We start from the raw sequence: 26,100 nt of genomic DNA on the forward strand, positions 1-26,100 counted from the left end.
AGCAGAGGGGAAGGGAGGAGCCGTGTCGGCCAGGGGGTAGGTGTGGAGAGCGGAGGGGAAGGGAGGAGCCGTGTCGGCCAGGGGGTAGGTGTGGAGAGCGGAGGGGAAGGGAGGAGCCGTGTCGGCCAGGGGGTAGGTGTGGAGAGCGGAGGGGAAGGGAGGAGCCGTGTCGGCCAGGGGGTAGGTGTGGAGAGCAGAGGGGAAGGGAGGAGCCGTGTCGGCCAGGGGGTAGGTGTGGAGAGCGGAGGGGAAGGGAGGAGCCGTGTCGGCCAGGGGGTAGGTGTGGAGAGCGGAGGGGAAGGGAGGAGCCGTGTCGGCCAGGGGGTAGGTGTGGAGAGCAGAGGGGAAGGGAGGAGCCGTGTCGGCCAGGGGTAGGTGTGGAGAGCAGAGGGGAAGGGAGGAGCCGTGTCGGCCAGGGGGTAGGTGTGGAGAGCGGAGGGGAAGGGAGGAGCCGTGTCGGCCAGGGGGTAGGTGTGGAGAGCGGAGGGGAAGGGAGAAGCCGTGTCGGCCAGGGGGTAGGTGTGGAGAGCGGAGGGGAAGGGAGGAGCCGTGTCGGTCAGGGGGTAGGTGTGGAGAGCGGAGGGGAGGGGAGGAGCCGTGTCGGCCAGGGGGTAGGTGTGGAGAGCGGAGGGGAAGGGAGGAGCCGTGTCGGCCAGGGGGTAGGTGTGGAGAGTGGAGGGGAGGAATGGGCCAGGTGGGAGGAAAAGGGACAGATCTTATGGGAGTTTTACTGCAGTCTGGGACATTCCATCCATGTCAGGACATTACACCAGTGATTTACACCAGTGTTCTATTATTATTAGGGGCCAACGAGTTCATATGGGTCAACGCCCAGAGGATCGGGAGAGGCCACATGCAACCAATAGGAACAGACTTAGTAGAGGAGAGGCCACAAGTAGCCAATAGGAACATAATTAGTAGGGGAGCAGCAACACCAGTCAGGAAGAATCTTCCTGTAAAAGCTAAACGCATTAGATGATATTTGAGTAAACAAGGCAATCTGTACATTGGAGTAGGGGGAGGGATGATCTCGATCAGAAGAGATACAGTAATGTACTTGAGCAAAACATGAAAAGAAAGTAACAGGTATCATTTAAGTTCAGAGGTCAAAGGAGATCAACGAATCAGTGAACTGTCATGATCAGGTACTTACCAGGGTACAGCTGTTTGGTGGGGGCGCTGAGCTGTGCTTCTTTGGATACTCTGTAGGCTACATCGGCTCCTTTTGTTGACTTCCTATGCGCACAGAAACCTGTGGTTTTCGTAACGCCTTCAGGTAAACTGGGAAAATCTAAAATCTTCAAGAGGTCCGCTGGCTCCACTACGGAGAGAAAGAGAGAAGATAAATATTTTAGGTTCGACTCATATCAAACACACTCATTTAAAAGTCAGACTCACACATCTTTCACAATCAGGGGAGACAGTCAGTATCCATTTCAAGTAACCCAATTACTCAGGCTGTAGACAGAAAAAACAGATCCTCCTTTCACTGGCCCAGGGGTGTCAAACTCATTATGTCTGCTGGTTTTTGGTTTTTGGTTTTTCTTTTCAATCAAATCGTAGACAACTAGGTGAGGGGAGTTCCTTAATAATTAGTGACCTTAATTCATCAATCAAGTACAAGGGAGGAGCGAAAACCCGCAGACACCTGGTCCCCCTGTGGAATGAGTTTGACACATGTGCACTAGCCATTAGCTGGGACCTTCTTCCAGTACAATAGGTGCCCTCCAGACCCCCTCTATCTATCCATTCCCCTCTCACCCCTCTCACCCCTATTCTCTCCATCCTTTCACTGATGAGAAGGGGGTACAGTTATAGAACCAATCTAAACTGTGAGAGTGTGCCCTACACTCTAACTAGAGATCTAGGATCAGATTAATGTGCCCACATTTCAAATCTTAACCATTAGGGGGTTATGAGGAAGTTGGATGCTATGATGAACTACTGCCATGAACTAAGTCCACCCCTCCATCCCTTTCTTCCTCCACTATACCTGCCTTCCTCTTCCTTTCCACAAACATACAATTAGCACACTCTCAGGCTGGGCCTTTGTGTTTCCTCCAGAGCACCGCAGGCGCAGGAGCAGTACGGTCGGGTCAGAACAAGGTCTGACGTTGTGGTTTGACCTCTGACTGCACGCCTGCTGGCCAAAACAACCCCAATGACCTAATGAGCCACAAACAAACAGATGTGTCTGCAGCCAGATGCTACAATGGTCTCTGCCTCAAGGATACTGCCCAGAGCATATAGTATAGCCCCAGTACTGCTCTGAGCATATAGTATAGCCCCAGTACTGCTCTGAGCATATAGTATAGCCCCAGTACTGCTCTGAGCACAGCCACACACTACGGGTCTGGAGACAGAAGAAGGGATGGACCATGTAGAGACAATATAGGGATAGGGTCTAACTGGGGCGTAGAGGGAGGCCATTACAAAGGGGAGGGGGTTTGAATGTTGGAAAACAACAGCTGGAGCAGTTTATGGCATGGTTTTAAGAACAAAAACAAAGACAAAAGCACACATTCTCTGGCACCCTGTTTTTGCAGTCTTGTGTTCTGTTGAACCACTCCAGTTGGACTGAGAAAGGCACTCTTTAAAACACACACACACACACACACACACACACACACACACACACACACACACACACAAACACACACACACACACGCACACACAGGTAAATCAGGAAGGATCAGGTGTCAGGTCAGCCAGGACCACACACATTTATTGAGGCTGTTCAGGGAGGAGCTTTCAATAGCTCCATCCATCTGGAGAGAAACGGGTGGAGGGATGGAGGGAGGATGGGAGGGAGTGAGGGAGGGAGTGCGGGCACTATTCCCACTGCCCCATTACTTCATCCATCTGGAGGACATTACAGTCTCTCACATGCAGCGCAGATCAATTCAAATAAACCATTCAACAGCTAAACAAAATGACAGATCCAAATCCACTACAGATTCACATGACCATGGATCACCATCCATCATAACTTCCACTTTACTGCTGTTGATATCAGGCAGTACGCATTGCAACACTGTCAGCTAGCTACAGAAAGATTTGAAAATGTGATTTTGATGATCTATATTCCATGCTGTGTAGTGTACAGTCTCTGATTCTGAACAGATATCTCACCCAAATCAAACAGCTCACACACACAGCTCGCTATGTTCCCAGACCCACACATATACTGGATGTAAACACACCTAACAACACTTGTGCTCCCACTTGGGTAGGTCATATCAACAGAGAGAGGGGGGGAGTGAACTCTCTCATATGGGTGTGTGTAGACCATTAAGAGGAAAATACATGGGATTGGAGTCAGATGAAAGAATGTGAACTATGTAGAGATTCATTCGCCAACTCCTCTCTCTTTTTTCCTGTCTTTTTCTGTCTCTCTTTCTCTCCCTCCCTCATTATCCGGAGCCTTCCCTTGCTTCCTCTATGAGCTGGCCCTCTCCTCTCTTCCTGTCTTCAATCGGAAGACTCTTATTATCTAACTACATAATTGTCTTTCCATCCAAATGTGAGCAGCAGCTGAACCCAACACATTATCCCAATGCTAGGGGGGACATATTTGACAGACGCACCAGATGACTTTGTGATATCTGGGGGAAGGTGCAGTAATTTCCACCAACGTCCACCCATCACCTACCCCCTAACCCTCCCTGCCCGCCCTCTCTCTAAGACATTCCAGTATGAGAATGAGGCATCCCTGCAACAACATACCACAGAATGTCAGAGCCTCTTGAAGTAGTTGCATGTCCTAAACAAAGTCACTGATTTGTCTCTCATCATCAGCTCATAATGGAGTGAGTGATACAATGTACCCAGCAGCTAGAGAATGACTTTCACTGGCCAGATTGACTGACTGAATTTAGATAGCTTGTCCTATAGATCTCTACTAGGGTTGGACAGTTCCCACTGTCAAAATCAAGTGAAACAAACTTAAATCAACACTAGCCAACTACTTAAAATGGGAAAACATCTTAAAACTAAACTGAAGGAAAACTGTAAAACAAATTGTGATTATTATTGCAGGTATTTAAAGAGGAGTCATCTTTCTCTTTATCGACAATACCTCTGTAATCCTGTCCACATGAGTCCCCAGAGGACAGACTGTATCTACAACAATAGGATCCTCAGTATATGAATAAACCTGCTGACTCTGCTTTCTCTAGTGCCATTGGGAAAGCTGCCTGGCATTCCCATCCTGCTCCCAGTCACTCCCATACCACCACAATGTTAATCCTCAACCTGACAACAGGTCCTGTATGGCTCAGTTGGTAGAGTGTGGTGCTGGCAACGTCAGGATTGTGGGTTTGAGTCCCAGAGCCACCCACGCATGACTGTAAGTCGCTTTGGATAAAAGCATCTGCTAAATAGTATACATTGTGAACATCCCAGAGTCTGTTGGTCTCCTGGGAAACCCAGCCACAAGGCCCATGGGATACTGGTGGAGGTAGAGAGGAATGAAACCACACCGCAGCCACCACAGAAGAAGAACGTTGACTGACTGTTAGGACCACGAGGCCCCAGCCACTGGGCACCACGTCAAGACATGCACACACAGGTGTGTGGACACACACATTCATTCACATATTTTACACACGGCTCATGCACACACACACAAACATACTGTACATGCATAAAACATGAAGCAAAGAGTATGAAGTTCTTTAATACATAGAAAAAGACACATACACACTCCTAGGCTTTCCTCCTTCAATCTAATGTAACCCCCACCTGGATCAATATATTCAGGGCCTCTCTCTCTCTCCTGATTATACAGCGGCTGAACACAGTGACCTCTGTCTATGAAGTCAACCCTCAAGTCTAACTGATGGGAACTAAAATTACAGTCTGAAAACACCCAAACCCACTGAGGTCTCATAGTAACAACAGGCTTAGTTTAGGACCTTGTGTAGGAGGAACGTGGCAGGCTACATCAAATCACTTAGGGCCTTGTGGTAGGAAGAACGTGGCAGATTACATCAAATCACTTAGGGCCTTGTGGTAGGAAGAACGTGGTAGGCTACATCAAATCACTTAGGGCCTTGTGGTAGGAAGAACGTGGCAGATTACATCAAATCACTTAGGGCCTTGTGGTGTAAAGTGGCTGTTCCACTGGATGTCATAAGGTGAATGCACCAATTTGTAAGTCGCTCTGGATAAGAGCGTCTGCTAAATGACTTAAATGTAAATGTAGGAAGAACGTGGTAGGCTACATCAAATCACTTAGGGCCTTGTGGTAGGAAGAACGTGGCAGATTACATCAAATCACTTAGGGCCTTGTGGTAGGCTACATCAAATCACTTAGGGCCTTGTTGTAGGAAGAACGTGGCAGATTACATCAAATCACTTAGGGCCTTGTGGTAGGAAGAACGTGGCAGGCTAAATCAAATCACTTAGGGCCTTGTGGTAGGAAGAACGTGGCAGGCTACATCAAATCACTTAGGGCCTTGTGGTAGGAAGAACGTGGCAGATTACATCAAATCACTTAGGGCCTTGTGGTAGGAAGAACGTGGCAGATTACATCAAATCACTTAGGGCCTTGTGGTAGGAAGAACGTGGCAGACTACATCAAATCACTTAGGGCCTTGTGGTAGGAAGAACGTGGCAGATTACATTAATACTCACTGAGTTACAGTATGATCGCTATAGGTTAATCTAGCCAACGTTATGCAAGTATTTGAAAGTAATTAGTGGCTGGTGAATGTCTTATGTCTCAGATTGCTATTCTAGCGACCAGCCATATCCTCCATTCTAGCGACCAGCCATATCCTCTATTCTAGCAACCGGCCATATCCTCTATTCTAGCGACCAGCCATATCCTCTATTCTAGTGACCAGCCATATCCTCTATTCTAGCGACCAGCCATATCCTCTATTCTAGCGACCAGCCATATCCTCCATTCTAGCGACCAGCCATATCCTCTATTCTAGCGACCGGCCATATCCTCCATTCTAGCGACCAGCCATATCCTCTATTCTAGCGACCGGCCATATCCTCTATTCTAGCGACCAGCCATATCCTCTATTCTAGCAACCGGCCATATCCTCTATTCTAGCGACCAGCCATATCCTCTATTCTAGTGACCAGCCATATCCTCTATTCTAGCGACCAGCCATATCCTCTATTCTAGCGACCAGCCATATCCTCCATTCTAGCGACCAGCCATATCCTCTATTCTAGCGACCAGCCATATCCTCCATTCTAGCGACCAGCCATATCCTCTATTCTAGCGACCGGCCATATCCTCTATTCTAGCGACCGGCCATATCCTCTATTCTAGCGACCAGCCATATCCTCTATTCTAGCGACCAGCCATATCCTCTATTCTAGCGACCAGCCATATCCTCTATTCTAGCGACCGGCTATTCATATCATATCTATTCTAGCGACCAGCCATATCCTCCATTCTAGCGACCAGCCATATCCTCTATTCTAGCGACCATCCATATCCTCTATTCTAGCGACCGGCCATATCCTCTATTCTAGCGACCAGCCATATCCTCTATTCTAGCGACCAGCCATATCCTCTATTCTAGCGACCGGCCATATCCTCTATTCTAGCGACCGGCCATATCCTCTATTCTAGCGACCAGCCATATCCTCCATTCTAGCGACCAGCCATATCCTCTATTCTACTGACCAGCCATATCCTCTATTCTAACGACCAGCCATATCCTCCATTCTAGCGACCAGCCATATCCTCCATTCTAGTGACTACAACTTCATAGGGGTGTCTATAGTCACTAATTACAAGATAAAAAGGAGGAGGAAGAGGAGGAAGAGGAGGAGGAAGAAGAATAGGAGGAATAGGAGGAAGTCGATGCTAACCGTGTCAAGACCCCTGTAGAGGTCTGTTGGTTGTGCCAGTCCTCTCTGACACAACCTAATCCCATAAAGATCAGCAGCTTTTGGTGAGGAAACCGTTGTCATCAGGATACCCTCTCTCTTTCCCTTCCGCCATAGTCTCCCTTTTCCTCTCCCCTCTCTCTCTCTCTCTCTTCCCTCTCTCTCTTTCTCTCTCTCTCTTCCCCTCTCTCTCTTTCTCTCTCTCTCATCGCCCGTACTTGGCACACCGTGGAGCAGAGCCCCATCACAGGCACACATCCTTCTCTGTGCCAGTGCTTAATGACATATTGGGGCCAACACAGCTACAGAACCTTGGGTGCGGAATGGCTCTGCAACATTGAAACCGACCACAGGGTCATAGCTACAGTAGCACAGCACATAGTGCAGCCTAAAACAGAGAACAACAGGGAGAAGATGCAACTGACACAGAATAATAACTATAACCCTGAAGTCACCCACACACACCTGGATGTAACTGCCCTACGGGCCCTGGTTAAAAGTAGAGCACTATGTAAGATTTTTCAGGGAGTGCTACAACGCCCTCAGAACCCCTACTTCCTGTGGCTATGCTCTCCCCTCTTCCCCTCTCCATTTCTCCTCTCTACTCTCCCTTCTCCGCCTCTCCCCTGTCCTTTTTCTGTCTTCAGGACCAACAGGCTGATATTGGTGCTAAATGTCTGTCTACTCACACTCTCCTGTTAGTCTTTATGGTACTGTATAAGTAGTGTGTGTGAAGAGACCTTCATTGTTTACTTTTTTTATAGATCTGTTTTGCCAGACAGGCTGGCTTTGGGAGGTACTGTAGCAGCACTGTAAAGGATAATGAACTCATAAAATATATTGTAAGTGAAAATGTATTAACATGAGATTAAAAAGCTTTACATTTCTTCACACTGTTCCTGGAGAACGTTCGCAATGGGGATGACTTGATGTGGTTGCCAACCCTTCTTTCACTCCCTCCCTCCCTCCCCCACTGGGCATACACTGATTGAATCAACGTTGCTATGATGTTGAACCAACGTAGAATAGACGTTGTTGTCTTTCTCTCTGAGCTGTAGCTCCAGCGCCAGGTTTAGAATCCTGATTTGGGCCAGGTGCCAAGATAGTCGTAGACCCCCTCGTCTCACGCAGTCTCGACACACACACATACACACACATATCCACCCCCCCATACACACACACCAAAGTCCATTCAGTGACTGTTGTCCATTCAGTGTGACACGTCTCATTCTCTCTGCTGGTGGCAGGCAGGGCAGGCAACAGGCCCAGTGAAGCAGGGGGGAGCTTTTTACAGAGCAGGAACCAGGATTAACATTCTTCCCTCTTGCACTGTCTGAATCCCAAATGGCACCCTATTCCCTACATAATGCACTACTTTTGACCAGAGCCCTATAAATCCTGGTCAAAAGTAGTGCACTAAAAAGGCAATAGGGTACCATTTGGGATGTAACCAGTGTTTCTCCCCTCCCTCCTCCTGTAGGCTGAGGCCAGGCTGGTTGTGTTCTCCTGGCACTAAGGCACATGCTTGACCTGGCGCTGAGGACAAAGAGCAATTAGCAGCAGCGTGGAGTCTGTCTCTGTGGCCGACCCTCTGTCCACCCGCCTGTCTGTCCGACTGTCTGTCAGCCCGTCGCCAAGAGTACAGGGCAGCGAAAACAACCAGGGCAGAGTGGGAAGCAGAACTTCCCCCTCCTACAGCGCAGCATCCCAGATGGGGGGAGGGAGGGTGTGGGGTCTTTTAACTCTTATCCCAACTTGGATGGATGCCAGAAGTGACGTGTACAGTAGATGTCAAATCTGAGCATTATAAGGGAAAGGGCTGTGATGTTTTGGCTAATGTTCAATTAACCCCTTAGATCAAAATACCAACACACACACACACACACACAGAGACATGCAAAAACACACATATGTGCAAATACACACACATGCCCTCAGTCACCCTCCAAACTGACAGGTAGCCATCAGCGTTGACCTGAGGGTGTTGGTTTTGTAATCATATGACTCGCCTCTAAGATTAGCCTATGGTCATTACGTACACTACATTACACCCCACTACATAGACACACTGACAGGACACACACACTCACAACACACACGCACGCATGCACACACACACACACTAATGTCAGCAATAATAAACCCATTGTGCATCGCAGCAGTCTGCCTGATTTACTGACCATTTGCTTACAACTGAAACGATCCCTGTTCCGAAAAAGTGCTACCCCTCCCTGCCTCCCTCTCTGTCTGTTTCTCCCTCTCTCTCTTTCTCTCTCTCCCTCTCTCTTTCAGAGAGGAGAGAGATTGGCTCAGTTGTTTCCATAGCTCTCATTTCTCTGGTGTTGACCAGGCCGTTGTGAGCGTGCCAGTCACAAGACGACACACATAGTCAGACAGACAGAGTTCCTGGAGAATAACTTCAGCTAGCTTGCAATCGCACTCTGAATAACAGGAAACACCAGACAAGACAAAGAACACATGGAATTCAGTCAGTTACACACACACACACACACACTAAACTGTGTGCTCACACCGAGACAAAAACATACTCTTATTCACATACACGTGAGGCTCGCACACATGACACTGAATGTGGATCTAGCGCTCATCTGCTGATCGTTCAGCGCGCTGTTTTACGCTTACCGTATGCTTTCCAGTCATAACAGTTTGTGCATATATCATTACAACAATTTTGTGATGTTTTGGTCTTGCAGAGTTTTTTTTCTGCTGTTCGTGCACACCAGGTTTGGTAGAGGAAGTCCTGCCCCTTCGTCTGTGATTGGTCCTACTCCTAGTAGGAGCGGGAACATGAAGTGTTGGTTGTCATTCAACGAAAGACTTTTCCTTTTCATGCACATTTTTCCACTTGAGAAATACTGCACAAAACATCTTAGCTAGATGTCAAATTTGCATGACTAAGACCTCTGCAAAAACATGATGACTGATTTGTTGATGTATATATTTTGAGGGAGTGTTTCTGGTTATATTATTGCTATAGTGGCTCAAGAGGGACAAACGGTAATATTGCAGCTTTTTTTCCCACTTTTCCAAGCGATGGTCTTTAGGGAGTATGAGAGCACAGCCTTGCCAAGTTCTGCTAGTGTAACAGTGTAAAAAACAGCAGCTTTATCACTTCACACTCATCTAACGTCAAACAGGTAGACACACTCATCTAACAACAAACAGGTAGACACACTCACCCCCTATCCACATCGATGGAACAGTAGTGGAGAGGGTAGCAAGTTTTAAGTTCCTCGGCATACACATCACAGACAGACTGAATTGGTCCACTCACACTGACAGCGTCGTGAAGAAGGCGCAGCAGCGCCTCTTCAACCTCAGGAGGCTGAAGAAATTCGGCTTGTCACCAAAAGCACTCACAAACTTCTACAGATGCACAATCGAGAGCATCCTGGCGGGCTGTATCACCGCCTGGTACGGCAACTGCTCCGCCCTCAACCGTAAGGCTCTCCAGAGGGTAGTGAGGTCTGCACAACGCATCACCGGGGGCAAACTACCTGCCCTCCAGGACACCTACACCACCCGATGTTACAGGAAGGCCATAAAGATCATCAAGGACATCAACCACCCGAACCACTGCCTGTTCACCCCGCTATCATCCAGAAGGCGAGGTCAGTACAGGTGCATCAAAGCTGGGACCGAGAGACTGAAAAACAGCTTCTATCTCAAGGCCATCAGACTGTTAAACAGCCACCACTAACATTGAGTGGCTGCTGCCAACACACTGTCATTGACACTGACCCAACTCCAGCCACTTTAATAATGGGAATTGATGGGAAATTATGTAAATATATCACTAGCCACTTTAAACAATGCTACCTTATATAATGTTACTTACCCTACATTATTCATCGCATATGCATACGTATATACTGTACTCTACATCATCGACTGCATCCTTATGTAATACATGTATCACTAGCCACTTTAACTATGCCACTTTGTTTACTTTGTCTACATACTCATCTCATATGTATATACTGTACTCGATACCATCTACTGTATGCTGCTCTGTACCATCACTCATTCATATATCCTTATGTACATATTCTTTATCCCCTTACACTGTGTATAAGACAGTAGTTTTGGAATTGTTAGTTAGATTACTTGTTGGTTATCACTGCATTGTCGGAACTAGAAGCACAAGCATTTCGCTACACTCGCATTAACATCTGCTAACCATGTGTATGTGACAAATCAAATTTGATTTGATTTGATTTTTTTATTTGATTTGAAGCCAAGAGTAGCTCCAGCTAGACTAATGTTTGTGAGCGTGCATGCGCATCTGCCTGCATGTGTGTACTCATGTGTGTGTGTGTGTGTGTGTGTGTGTGTGTGTGTGTGTGTGTGTGTGTGTGTGTGAGCGCTGGCTTGTGCTTCTCAGTCTACTCTGTCAGGACTTTAGCCCTGGTCTTCTCAGTCTACTCTGTCAGGGATTTAGCCCTGGTCTTCTCAGTCTACTCTGTCAGGGCTTTATCCCTGGTCTTCTCAGTCTACTCTGTCAGGGATTTAGCCCTGGTCCTCTCAGTCTACTCTGTCAGGGCTTTAGTCCTGGTCTTCTCAGTCTATTCTGGCAGGGCTTTAGCCCTGGTCTCCTCAGTCTACTCTGTCAGGGCTTTAGCCCTGGTCTCCTCAGTCTACTCTGTCAGGGCTTTAGCCCTGGTCTTCTCAGTCTACTCGGTCAGGGCTTTAGCCCTGGTCTTTAGCCCTGGTCTTCTCAGTCTACTCTGTCAGGGCTTTAGCCCTGGTCTCCTCAGTCTACTCTGTCAGGGCTTTAGCCCTGGTCTCCTCAGTCTACTCTGTCAGGGCTTTAGCCCTGGTCTTCACAGTCTACTCTGTCAGGGCTTTAGCCCTGGTTTTATTGCTTTAGCAGGGAGAATACCAGGTGGTTTGCTTCATTGTCTCCACAGCGAGTGATGAGCGGTCTCAGACCAGAGAGAAATAAATCAGTATCTACCATCCTCCCTCCCGTCTTCCCTCCCTCTCTCCCCTCCACAGCAGCAGACTAAGATGGAAAAACTGACTCAAGCAGGTTGCTGCTGCTCACTCTTAAACACTCAGTTTACAGCGAGACTGACTGCAGAGAAATGGCACTCTCGAGACACACAGGCATTCTTTCTCTCCTCTCTCTCTCTCTCCCTCTCCTTCTGCAGCTATTATGTGGCTCCCTCTTAGCAAGTCTGGCTGTACTTGTCAATCCCTTGTCTTGTCTTCTCTTTCTGTCCTCACTCAACTGCATTCCTCCACTCCTCCATGCTCTCTCAATCTGCCCTCGTTCACTCTGCCCTCGTTCACTCTGTCTTCTCTCACTCTGCCCTCTCTCAATCTGCCCTCTCACCTCTTGAATCTCACTCTGTCTTTTCTCTCTCTGTTTCTCACATTGTCTCTCTCTCTCTCTCTCTCTCAGTCCACTTATCTCCCTCTCCCTCTTTATCTGTCTCTCTTTCACTTTCTTTGTCTCTCAATCCTTCCGCCTCCCTCCGCTCCTTGGGCTCCCTTGCATCCTCTGTTTCTCTTGCTGCTGATCTCGTTCTGAGAGCTGGGGGCTGACTGCTGGACGACTAACGACAAAACAACACAGCACTCGCATTCCAGAACAATCCATCTCCCCCACCAGCTCTTTGGACAGACATGAACAAGATGAACAGAGCAGAGAGAAAATAAGCAAAATCTCCAAAATGCTACAACCCTATAACAGAATAACATTAATAAAGGCCTAACACACACACACACACACCAGAACAGACAGTACTTTCCAATTGCTATCGGACTTTTGGATCTCAGCTGTCTGGCTGTTGCTAGAATGACCCACTTTGAACCAATTATGTGAATTGCTTGAACTTTTGTGGAAATCATGAGAATCGAACCTGAGCTGTTTTCTTTCAAATGCAGGAATGAGTTGAAAGTAGAATGCATCCCTTCATTCACAGACACAAACTATAATTCCATGGCATCATCAGTTAACTCAATGACCCAGAAAGCTTTGCCAGAAAAGTTGTCGCTCAGCCACAGAGAAATACTTTCATACAGGCTTTGAGGCCTACTTATGCAAAGTATTGTATGCCTCAATCCAAATTCAACATGACAACCAAAATTATAACAAACAAATTACTCATGAAAATAAACTTCAAGCCATTGCTTTAGAAACATGAAAAACTATATCTTATTATTAGCTACAATAGTTTCTGGAAGCAAAAACACATGAATCATTGGCAGATTTAAGGAACAGCCTCCAGTGATTTGATAAACAGATATGTTCTTGGTTAGGGGATATGATTTAGAAAACCCTCTTGCTTAGGGTTTATTCTTTTTGAGGAAAGGAACTATATTGAGGTTATAAATCAACTTGTGTTGCTCAGAAGAAAATGGCCTTCTGTTCCAACCATGTTGCAATGGGCTCTAATGACCAGTCAAACACCATGCAGTCAGACTTGTACACAGACGAAACTTGCCAGGAGATACAACCTCCTGTGAAAAATCTTTGGAACTTGCTTCCAATGTCTCCATAGCAACCAATTCCTGTCCCAGTTTTGAGTGGGTGGGGGATTGGTTGTCCTGCCCTGGCCTGATACTACCACTGACATTATAGGAGGAGACATAGAGCCCACCTGCCAGGGGATGAAGGAGCACACAGACTCCCCTTTCACCTCATTCAAAAGATTCCCACACTGTAAATGTACCATTCTGTATTGTTCAACCTCATTTTGTTCCATCTATAGCAGCTCTGTAAGCAGGCGTAATTCCCTCTGTGGTTGCTGTCCTGCCCTAGGTCTGAGCAAACTAACTGTAGTGATGCTGAGTGAGCAGATGTTGTTTCTCTATCTATGTCTGTCTGTCTGTCTGTCTGTCTGTCTGTCTGTCTGTCTGTCTGTCTGTCTGTCTGTCTGTCTGTCTGTCTGTCTGTCTGTCTGTCTGTCTGTCTGTCTGTCTGTCTGTCTGTCTGTCTGTCTGTCTGTTTCTGTCTGTCTCTTTCTCTTTCCAACCATCATCACCCCCCCCCCCCACACACACACACACATTTTCTCACCTAATAAAGAGAAAGAGAATGGCTCCAACTGAAGCAGTGAGGTTTCTGCAGTGGGTTTAGCTACCAGGGGAAGATAATTGTGTGATTTCACCCTAAAATGCTTCATTCAGTAGTTCTGCTTCCCAGGTTGTGGCTAGGATTGAGGCTAGGGCTGACTGGGGATGGGGATTGGGGTTGGAAAGGATGACTCATAGCATTGCTTTCCATGCTCAATCATTATAATACCCCTTAATAGAGAACAGTACTGCTATCCTGGAGAGCTGAATAGTGAATACCCAATGATTTTGGCTGGAAAAGAGCTACAGTGAGAAGTAGGCCTATACCACTTATGGACTTACAGTGTATACAGCACAGATGATGAGTGAAAACAGGCATAGGCCCTGACACCACTCTACCAACTGCAACAAAAGGGTGGCAGGTAGCCTAGTGGTTAACAGCAGTGAGCCAGTAACCAAAAGGTAGCTTACTCAAATCCCCAAGCTGACTAGGTGAAAAATATGCAATTGATCCTGTAAGTTGCTCTAGATAACAGTGTCTGCTAAATGACTAAAATGTAAACGATTGGCATGGTACCACATCTGTTGAAAGACCCACTATTGAAAATACTAAAATCCCTACAACCATTACTGGGGCTTTGGGAATTAAACCCACAGCATATTGAGTTAATTATCTGAAAGGACTCAACTTTTCACTATGAAATCAAGATAATACCCTATATTCACCTTTTCAATAGAGGATCATGTCCAAGCCTGAACATAGTCTCCATCAAATCACTGTCCTGGAAAACCTGGCTCTACAGCTTCTGTGGGAAGACGGCCAATAAGATGCCCCATGGTCCTTTGGAGCAGTCTCCTTATGAACTCTTGAGAGAACAGTGTTTCCCTGTCCCTAACACGACACAAACATATTTATGACATGAGTGGAATACAAAGGATCTCCTTCAATCTGACAGACAGAGTCAAAATTCTGACCTGGAATGACCTTTTATCAGCCATTCCATTCCGTCATCTGCACAGATATAAAAAGAAGAGTGTCAGTCTTTTCTGTTGATCAGGCGTTGGATGGAGCTGGTTGGAGGTTAGGGGTCATAAACTAAACCATGAACCGTTCAACGGCCCAGACAGTTTAGTTCCACACCATAATGGCTGCATTCACAGTCTGAAGTGGATCATGAGATTGCAGGGTCACTGCTTCTCTCCACAGTCCAGCAAACTCAGATTCCTTTCCCTGCACCACGACAATAGACACACACACAAGCAGACACACTCTTTTCACACCAAAGAACCACCACTTATCTGATTGAGTAAAATGGCTCAAAGGATTTCCCATATTGAGCGATAAGAATATGGCCATTGAAAAACTAGAGCAGAAACTGCATTCGCTCAAAAGGGACAAACAATTACTAATAATGATGGGGTTGAGTTTGGGGATTGCACTCTGAACTGGACTTTCTTCAATTTGGGTTTCATGGCTGTGTTTTTATTACTTGATTGCAATGCTGAAATGCCACCAGTATGGTACCTGTGTCTGTCTCACCATGTTGCAGCCAGAACAGGACAGTTCCAGAGGTTTCCATTGCAACACCAGGTTTGGAGGCCATAAACATTCTGCATCAGTTACATCAGTCAGTAACAACCTTGCCCTCTTCTTCCATAACACACATGAAGGACATTAGGGGTAATATGATAAAAAGGTGCATCCAATCTATCATGGAAACTTTTGTAGAGGAACTGTTCTGACAGTGGGCCAAAAGGATGGAAAACCGCTGTGGCCCAGCTGTGCTTGACCTTTGACCCCCATAGTAAAGTCTACCTTTACACAAAAATAACATTTCAATGACCCAGGCTGCTTTGCATGGCTCCAAACCTGGCTGCTATGAAACGTACACCATCTCTAAAACATCTCACCAAAACTCACCGAATGGGACGCAGCTATTTTTCCAGCGAAAAGCCTCAACCAGTGAGGTACTAGAGGTATATCTTTCTTTAGAAAAGTGAAACAGTGCTTTATTTCATAGTGCTTTGTTCCACCAGGAGGGGGATAAAAACATCTGGAACGCATTTTTCCCCCTATTTTTTTAGGATCAGCAGACGCCAGACGGCACAATGGAGCTTATCGGATCCAGATGTTGAACACAGTGAAACAACAAGTGTTTCTTTCTTATAATCTCATATTTTATATCAAAAAACAAATAAATAAAAACTAAATGTCAAACATTAGAAAAACTCCATGAATCTTAAAATCACAAAGACTCCATTACCCATAGTCCTTCTCAGGCTGAAAACAACAAGCACTGTAGTCAACGTTTACATATCGAGTAGTCATTGGCTTCGGCCCCAATCCACCCACGTTTTCATTTTACCCAGGTATTCAAGGAATGTTATTCAAGTATTTTTGATGAATAAAGCAGTTTGACATGCCTAGGGGAATGTTCCTACTGAAACAGACCATTCAAAAGCCTTTTCTTAATGAATGATAACAAACCAGGAGAAACATGTTGAAGCTTTAAGAAAAGATCCCATTGATTCCGGTGGGCGACTTGGTGGAAACAGTGCACTTCTCTTTAATCTGTTTTCCCCACACATAAAGAAACATTTTGGGAGCAAAGCCTAGCCTCTGAGAAGCAGCCACATGGCTAATACAACAACTTTCACAAGAAAGCAAAATAAAGCTGCCCTCATCAAGGTCAGGGAATAAAGCTCTTTAAAACAAGCATTATTAAGCGAGAGATCTAGATAGACCCAGATATCTGCACTTTGGCAAAATATCAGTTTTATTAAAGTCAGTTATTTATCATCCATGTTTAACCATTAAATCACATTCGGTCATCTTTGTTTTTAGTTCTTGAAAATGTCATCAAAGCCAGAATGAAGAATGGGCATGGTGTTCCAAAGCAAAGCATTCCAGACTTTTTGTGTATCAGGAAATCATGTCACACAAGTTCGACAAGGTACCCACAATGCACCTCTCTCTCTTTCTCTGTCCCTCCTGTCCTGAACAGCCAGTGACTCACCAGGGGTGAGTTTTAAAAAAAAAAACATAAAGATCATCTTTTTCACTAGTAGGCAATGGATGAATGATGATCTAACTGCTAAAGATCTTACGTTAGCAGCAAGATCATTCCTTTCCCAAAGGCTCTGAAACTGTAAATCATCAGCGCTGGTCACCTGAAGGTAATGATCCTCAAACTTTAACCTCTGACCCCATCCATCACACAGAGGAAACCTGTCTCTTATTGGTCTCCTGTCATTACCAGACTTTCACTCTGTACTCCTCTCATTTTTGTCAAGAGAAGATAACCAAGTCATAAATAAACACTGAACTGAGGTTACACTTGGGTTTGAAGATGTTTTTGTCATTATAGATCTGATCCTAGTACAGTTCAAATGACTTCATCATTGAGACCTCGATCTTGACAGTTTTGAGGGTAAAAACGGTTTTGTTCTCTCCTTTTCATTACCGACATCTTTTATGGGGTTTGGCATCTGTTTGTTCAAAGTTCTGGGACAATGAAATGTTGTATCAAATCACAACACAATAACATTTAATTGTAATGAGTTGAGACTTGTGTAAAAACAATATATAGAATCTAATTTGGAAAGGGAATGGAGAACAAGACATACATATATTTATATAGATACAAATATTTGTCAACAAAAGAGAAGCCAATAACAGTAAATGCTACTAAACAATAACCACATGAAACAACACACCCCATATTAATTATCTGTATTGATACACCATCCAAAATGTAATTAATATCTCTACATGTGTGGTTCCCACGGTGAAGCATTGAGGAAGAGGTGTGATGGTGTGGGGTGCTTTGCTGGTGACACTGACAGGGATTTATTTAGAATTCAAGGCACACTTAACCAGCTTGGCTACCACAGAATTCTGCAGCGATACGCCATCCCATCTGGTTTACGCTTAGTGAGACTATAATTTGTTTTTCAACAGGACAATGACCCAACACACCTCCGGAATGTGTAAGGGCTATTTGACCAAGAAGGAGAGCGGAGTGCTGCATCAGATGACCTGGCCTCCACAATCACCCGACCTCAACCCAATTGAGATGGTTTGGAATGAGTTGGACTGCAGAGTGGAGGAAAAGCCGCCAACAAGTGCTCAGCATATGTGGGAACTCATTCAAGGCTGTTGGAAAAGCATTCCAGGTGAAGCTGGTTGAGAGAATGCCAAGAGTGTTCAAAGCTGTCATCAAGGCAAAGGGTGGCTACTGTGAAGGATCTAAAATATAAAATATATTTTGATTTGTTTAACGCTTTTTTGGTTACTACATGATTCCATATGTGTTATTTCATCATTTTAATGTCTGTAGAAAATTGTAAAAATTAAGAAAAACCCTTGAATGAGTAGGTGTGTCCAAACTTCTGATTAGTACTGTTGGTGAAGTCTAGCCTGGTCCCAAATATGTTTGTGCTGTTTTGCCAACTCCTAAGGCCATGAGTTGGCAAGACAGCACAAAGGGATCTGAAACAGGGCTATGTGATGATTAATAAGCCTGATCAGAATCAGAGGTGCTACGGAAGTCTATACACTCTAAGAAAAAAAGGTGCTATCTAGAACCTTAAAGTCCCCATAGGAGAACCCTTTGAAGAACCATTTTTGGTTGCAGGTAAAACCATTTTTTGTTTCTATGTAGAAATCGTTCTACAGAGGTTTCTAACCCAAAAGGGTTCTACCTGGAACCAAAAAGGGTTCTACCTGGTGCTTCTGACATCATTCACAGTCCTGAGAATGGGGCTGGAGAGGGTCATCTGGTTTGGATCAGGATAATAAGTCCTTTACAGCTGAACTCTGGAGAACCTGGCCTCATTCCTTTTAATTACCGGTTAATCATACAGTCTGGCTGCCCTGATGGGACACATCTTTCACAAGCTAGAAATCAAAGCTGACTGTTTTCCAATATACAGTGCATTAGGAATGTATTCAGACCCCTTGCTTTCTTACAGCCTTATTCTAAAAGAAAGTCTAAATAGATGTTCGGATAAAATGAACTGGATTACATTTTAAAATGTTCGCAAATTTATTTAAAAAAATAAAAACAGAAATACCTTATCTATTGAAGTATTCAGACCCTTTGCTATGAGTCTCAAAATTGAGCTCAGGTGCATCCTGTTTCCATTGATCATCCTTGAGATGTTTCTACAACTTGATTGGAGTCCACCTGTGGTAAACTCAAATAATTGGACATGATTTGGAAAGGCACACACCTGTCTATATAAGGTCCTACAGTTGACAGTGAATGTCAGAGCAAAAACCAAGTCATGAGGTCAAAGGAATTATCAGTAGACCTCCGAAACAGGATTGTGTCAAGGTACAGATCTGGGGAAGGGTACCAAAAAAATGTCTGCAGCATTGAAGGTCCCCAAGAACACAGTGGCCTCCATCATCAAGTTTGGAACCACCAAGACTCTTCCTAGAGCTGGCCGCCCGGCCAAACTGAGCAATCGGGGGAGAAGAGCCTTGGTCAGGGAGGTGGCCAAGAACCCGATGGTCACTCTGGCAGAGCTCCAGAGTTCCTCTGTGGAGTTGGGAGAATCTTCCAGAAGGACAACCATCTCTGCAGCACTCCACCAATCAGGATTTTATGACACTCTAGACCCAAACTGTTATAGACCTATATCCATCCTGCCCTGCCTTTCTAAAGTCTTTGAAAGCCAAGTTAATAAACAGATCACTGACCATTTCGAATCCCACCATATCTTCTCCGCTGTGCAATCTGGTTTCCGAGCTGGTCATGGGTGTACCTCAGCCACGCTCAAGGTACTAAACGATATCATAACCGCCATCGATAAAAGACAGAACTGTGCAGCCGTCTTCATCGACCTGGCCAAGGCTTTCGACTGTCAATCATCGTATTCTTATCGGCAGAGTCAATAGCCTTGGTTTCTCAAATGACTGCCTCACCTGGTTCACCAACTACTTCGCAGACAAAGTTCAGTGTGTCAAATCGGAGGCCCTGTTGTCCAGGACCTCTGGCAGTCTCTATGGGGGTACCACAGGGTTCAATTCTCGGGCCGACTCTCTTCTCTCTATATATCAACGATGTCGCTCTTGCTGCGGGTGATTCCCTGATCCACCTCTATGGAGACGACACCATTCTGTATACATCTGGCCCTTCTTTGGACACTGTGTTAACAAACCTCCAAACGAGCTTCAATGCCATACAACACTCCTTCCGTGGCCTCCAACGTCTCTTAAACGCTAGTAAAACAAAATGCATGCTTTTCAGCCATTCGCTGCCCGCACCCGCCCGCCCGACTAGCAAAACTACTCTGGATGGTTCTGACCTAGAATACGTGGACAACTTCAAATAAGTGTCTGGCTAGATTGTAAACTCTCCTTCCAGACTCATATCAAACATCTCCAATCCAAAATCAAATCTAGAATCAGCTTTCTATTTCGCAACAAAGCCTCCTTCACTCATGCTGACAAACTTACCCTAGTAAAACTGACTATACTACCGATCCTCGACATCGGCGATGTCATCTACAAAATAGCTTCCAATACTGTACTCAGCAAATTGGATGTAGTCTATCACAGTGCCATCCGGTTTGTTACCAAAGCGCCTTATACCACCCACCACTGCGACCTGTATGCTCTAGTCGGCTGGCCCTTCCTACATATTCGTCGCCAGACCCACTGGCTCCAGGTCATCTATAAGTTTACAATTGGCTCATTCATCCCCCTCCTCTCCCCTGTAAAATAACGGATAAATAAAAAATAAATAAATAAAAGTCTGTGCTAGGTAAAGCTCCGCCTTATCTTAGCTCACTGGTCACGATAACAACACCCACCCGTAGCATGCGCTCCAGCACGTATATCTCACTGGTCATCCCCAAAGCCTACACCTCCTTTGGCCGCCTTTCCTTCCAGTTCTCTGCTGCCAGTGACTGGAACAAATTGCAAAAATCGCTGAAGCTGGAGACTTACATTTCCCATGCGTAACTCCGTGTTGTTGTTTCTGTCGCACTGCTTTGCTTTATCTTGGCCAGGTCGCAGTTGTAAATGAGAACTTGTTCTCAAATAGCTTACCTGGTTAAATAAAGGTGAATAAATATGGTAGAGTGGCCAGACAGAAGCCACTCTTCAGTAAAAGGCACATGACAGCCCACTTGAAGTTTGCCAACAGGCACCTAAAGATTCTCAGACCATGAGAAACAAGATTCTATGAACTGATGAAACCAAGATTGAACTCTTTGGCCTGAAAGCCAACCGTTACGTCTGGAGGAAACCAGGCACCATCCCTACGGTGATGGCAGCGTCATGCTGTGGGGCAGTTTTTCATCAGCAGGGACGGGGAGACTTGTCGAGGCAAAGATGAACGGAGCAAAGTACAGAGGGATCCTTGATGAAAACCTGCTCCAGAGTGCTCAGGACCTCAGACTGGGGCAAAGGTTCACCTTCCAACAGGACAACGACCCTAAGCACACAACCAAGACAACGCAGGAGTGGCTTTAGGACATGTCTCTGAATATTCTTTGAGGCCCAGCCAGAGCTCGGACTTGAACCCGATCGAAAATCTCTGGATAGACCTGAAAATAGCTGTGCAGCAACGCTCCCCATTCAACCTAACAGATCTTGAGAGGATCTGCAGCTTGGCACATCTACAATATAACTTGTAGCGTCATACCCAAGAAGACTCTATGCTGTAATCGCTGCCAAAGGTGCTTCAACAAATTACTGAGTTAAAGGTCTGAATACTTATGTAAACATGCTATAAAAATATAAAAAATATTTAAACGAGCAAAAATTTCTAAAAATCTGTTTTTCTTTTGTCATTATGGGGTATTGTGTATAGATCGATGAGGGAAACAATGTTTTTTAATCCATTTTATAAAAAGGCTGTAACGTAACAAAATGTGGAAAAGGTCAAGGGGTCTGAATACTTTCCGAAGGCACTGTATCCTAAACTGTTGACCAGGTTACCTAACTTGGTGAAATGCTATCCACTTTTCAGTTGAAAGTTATTTTTGATAATATAGCTAGAAATATGTATTATGCTTATTTCCTGTAAAATAAATATTTCCATGATTGATGATTTGATTGTTGTAACACTGCTTAGGTTGACATTGGCAACAATAGCAATGTAATAAACCTCTTGCTAGCCAATACCAATTCATAAACTCCACTCGTACTTGCATGCGTCCTGGTTTCAGGAAGTGTTGCAGCATCACAGACAATCATTTAACAAGTCTCTGGTTGTTTTCTGTTGGTCTTTAAGAGCTGATTGAAGGCAGCAGCATCATAGTGAGTTGTCCCACGCCCTTCAGTCCTAGTTAACCTCCAGTCCAACTCTCCTCGTCATCTGACATGACTGGGAACTGGGTCTGTCAATCACATACGAGCAATTACAAGACCACACCCCCTGGATTTTTTTACCTTTATTTTACCAGGTTGCAGTGAGATCAGAATACCAATTTTTCAAGGGAGACGTGTCCATTTCTCCCATAGGGAAGAAAGTTCAAAGCCAAGCCTTCATTTGACCTTTATTTAAATAGGCAAGTCAGTTAAGAACAAATTCTTATTTTCAATGACAGCCCAGGAACAGTGGGTTAACTGCCTGTTCAGGGGCAGAACGAAAGATTTGTACCTTGTCAGCTCGGGGGTTTGAACTTGCAACCTTCGCTTACTATTCCACTAGGCTACCCTGCCGCCCCAAAGGGCCATTGTCAATAATCAATCAACGTCTGCATTCAGGATTCACATGAATATGTAATTGTTTCAATCATAAGCACACGACTCAGACTGTCTATCCAGGCCCATACAATTTAGGTTGATTGGAAATCCCATTGTGTTACCAAATTACAGTCAAAGGGAATTGAATCCAGTCCAGATCTCCACCTCTCATATTGAGGTATGTGGAAGGAACAGACCAGGCCATATGTTAATCTAACAGCCTTTTAGCGAGTGGAGGCTGCTGGGGGAAGGACAGCTCATAATAATGGCTGGAATATAAGTCAATGGAAGGGTATCAAACATGTGGTTTCCATTGGTTAATACCATTCCATTGACTCCATTCCAGCCATTACTATGAGCTGTCCTCCGCTCAGCAGCCTCCACTGCTTTTAACTGACTAACTGACTGGATTTCTGACTGGCTGAGAGCTCCACAGTAGCCAACATTCAAGCTGAGGCCACCTACCGTGCCATGCAGGCCAGTGAGCTAATAATATATGTATGACACTAGGCCTGACTCAAATCCCCCACATCACCCACTGAAGCCTCTGTCAACAGCATGAACCACTTTCTTTCATCTAGCAACATGTAACTCACACAATTCATTTCCAAAAGTGATTTGAGTTCTAAAAAGGTTCCCCTAGGCACACCCTTTAAAAAAGCTTTGGTTGCAGGTGATCACTAACCTTGTTTTCTCATCATAGAGATGATATAAAACATACAGCATATAAAACATACAGCTGGAGGATAGCAAAGCAAATGTTTATGGGATAGAAGACGATTTCACAGAGACATTACACTCTTTTATTGACCATTTGTGGTATGTCCATGCGCATCCCTGCCCACAATGAAATGCCAAGCGTCGGCTCCACGCTGCCACTTCAGACGGACGGCCACGCCCTCTCACGAGAGCTGCGCTCCAATCGGTTTCTCATTAAAGAAATAGCCATTTGAACTTTAACGTCAACTGTTTCATATGTCAATATGGAGCACATTAAGCTCATGGATGTACATGTCATCAAGTCTAAAATACCAACTAAAGCGCAAAAGCTTGCCAAATATGAAACCCCCAAGAAATTACTATATATTTTATATCATATCCACAATGCTGCATAAAGGTTTTTTTCAGTTAGACTATGAAAATACATTTCAGTGAAGTATGCCTAAAGAAGAAATAGTCTACAATGTATCGACAAGAGGGAAGAAAGGTCCAATTATTTTCCTATAGGCTATAAAAGGTGATTTTGGTTTCCAGGTTGATCAATTCAACACTATAAAAAGTCAGCTCTATATCTTTACAGTAGTCCTATCATCCAGCATAGCAATGTGTAGCCTATGTGCGCACAGCACAATACATCTTAAAGACTTAAAGATTGTAATAATATATGCTAAATGATGTGCATCAGAAGACGCACTATAGATGGCGCAGGAGGACCCCATCTTTCAGAATGCAGTAATCCATCGCTGGAGGCAGAGAAGGTAATCTGAAGAGTTTCTGGAAAAATTGCTGGAAAAATAGTTATCTTTGGCGCTGCAAGTCCTCTATGCAGCGGGCTCTTACCAAATCGATAGACTTTATCAACACACTGAGCAATACTGTACAAAGTATACGAACAAGCACCAGTGCCATTCTTTAAAAAGCCTTGACTGGGCCTGCGGTCATTTCAGTTTATGACACCAATATGAATGTGGACCATATTCCAGAAACCAGACAATTAAATCATGGTTTAAAAGAGGGGCGTAGAATTGAAGTTGCATAATGGTATGTATGATACTGACTTGTTGCACATGATAACATATCACTGTCTTAAGAACGGACAAAATAGTGCGCAGCAGCAATAGACTGCAATAGAGGATGTGGTGTCTTACCTGAACTGGCTTGTGATGTGACACAAAGTAGAAGTATCGCTAAAGTGATTTGCGAGTCCTTTATCCTCCGTTTTACTTTCCATCTTATATGTGTATCCATGGTCGCCAGTGACGTCCACGACAAAAGTGGTTTAACTTTTTAAGAGCAACTGAAAAAAATACTTGTGACAACTTCTGATTAGGAGAGAACTGGTAGCCAAAGGTCCCAGAGAAAGAGAGAAGGGGAAAATTGCGTTATTTTCTCAAGCAGCCATATGTTTTGGAGTGTGGATTCATCCAGCTAGTGTGACGGATGGGACACCCTCTCTCGCGCACTCGTCCTCTCCACTCCTCTTCTCGCTCCTCTGAAAAGGCTACCCTGCGCTGCTGAGCCTCCGATCAGAAGTGTTGCCCCCTCTCTCAGTCGTCACTGGAGCCCTGGGAAGTAATTTAGAGGGTAAAAAGGTCCCCTAGCAGGCTGTCAGTCAGGTTGCGGACAGGACAGGAAAGCAAATCAGAGGGCTCGATTTATAGAACAGGCCTTACAATTGGCTTTGGAATGGAGGAAAAGTTTAGTGAAACGCCCACTCTTGGTGTGCTGAAGTTTTTGCCTCCCGCGGGGCAATCCTTTCTTTAACAACAAACAATCCGCTATGAAAGGGGGCGTTAAAGCGGGAGAGACAAAAAACGTGTTGGACAAGAACAGACAGATAGTTCAACAAGACTTCTAAAGATAAATGTTGTTTTCAAATCCGATACATTACTTTCCAATACACCAAATGAAAAGCTATTCTAATCATTTGAATAATAAATTAGAGAATTTGAGCTGTGGACACACTGAAATAGAAACTGTGTCGTTCCACCAATTGGTTGAGAAGAATAACTTGGTATAAAATAAAAAATATTTTGATTTCACCTAATTTGAACATTCTGACATGAAGAGCACATATTCAACTTCATAGGTTCAATAATTTAGTAAGTGGCTACACAACATGCCAAATAAAGTAACAGGTTTGATGTTAACAAGTTTGATGATTTCATCTTAAATCAACCATTAATCCCATTGTGAGAGCGGGAAAGGAAGCTTGTTGTGTGCAAAAGGGAGGGGTAATTTAACTGAAAATAGCTCTAGCCTGTCACAATGGATATCAGGGTTGGCGTGTTATGCTCGACCCCCTTAGTTTTCCATCACAAAACACCAGAAAATGTCCAAAAAAGAGTAGAATCAGCTCACCTGCTTTCACACTATCATATTAGATGGTAAAATGAGGGACAGCAGACATAAATACATTTCAATTTTTGTCATTTAGCAGACACTCTTGTCCAGAGCGACATACAGTTAGTGTGTTCATCTTAAGATAACTAGGTGGGACAACCACATATCACAGGCATAGTAAGTACACTTTTCCTCAATAAAGTAACTATCAGCAAAATCAGAGCTAGAAGGGGGGGGGGTCAAGTGCTGGTACAGGAAGTACTTAAGATACTCTTTGAGGAGGTAGGGTTTCGGAAGATGGGCAGGGACTACACTGTCCTAGCTTCAGGTGGAAGCTGGTTCCACCATTGGGGTGCCAGGACAGAGAAGAGCTTTAGCTGTGTTCTTCGTAGGGGTGGGAGGGCCAAGAAACCAGAGGTGGCAGAACAGA

The 26,100-nt window shown here is 44.9% G+C and overlaps 1 protein-coding gene across 1 annotated transcript in view; it reads right to left on the reverse strand.

Moving 5' to 3' along the window:
- LOC115117050 (collagen alpha-1(XI) chain-like) overlaps positions 1-24,890 on the reverse strand; it is a 175,203-nt gene extending 150,313 nt beyond the window's left edge. The window contains exons 1-2 of the mRNA XM_065017354.1: positions 24,476-24,890; positions 1,154-1,321 (exon numbers count right to left, since the gene is read on the reverse strand). Of these exons, the coding sequence (XP_064873426.1) occupies positions 1,154-1,321; positions 24,476-24,575 (268 nt within the window). The 5' untranslated portion in view covers positions 24,576-24,890. The remainder of the gene's footprint in view (positions 1-1,153; positions 1,322-24,475) is intronic.
- Positions 24,891-26,100: the final 1,210 nt, after the last annotated feature.

The sequence above is a fragment of the Oncorhynchus nerka genome, linkage group LG4 (assembly GCF_034236695.1).
Source record: "Oncorhynchus nerka isolate Pitt River linkage group LG4, Oner_Uvic_2.0, whole genome shotgun sequence".
Classification (NCBI taxonomy): Eukaryota; Metazoa; Chordata; class Actinopteri; order Salmoniformes; family Salmonidae; genus Oncorhynchus; species Oncorhynchus nerka.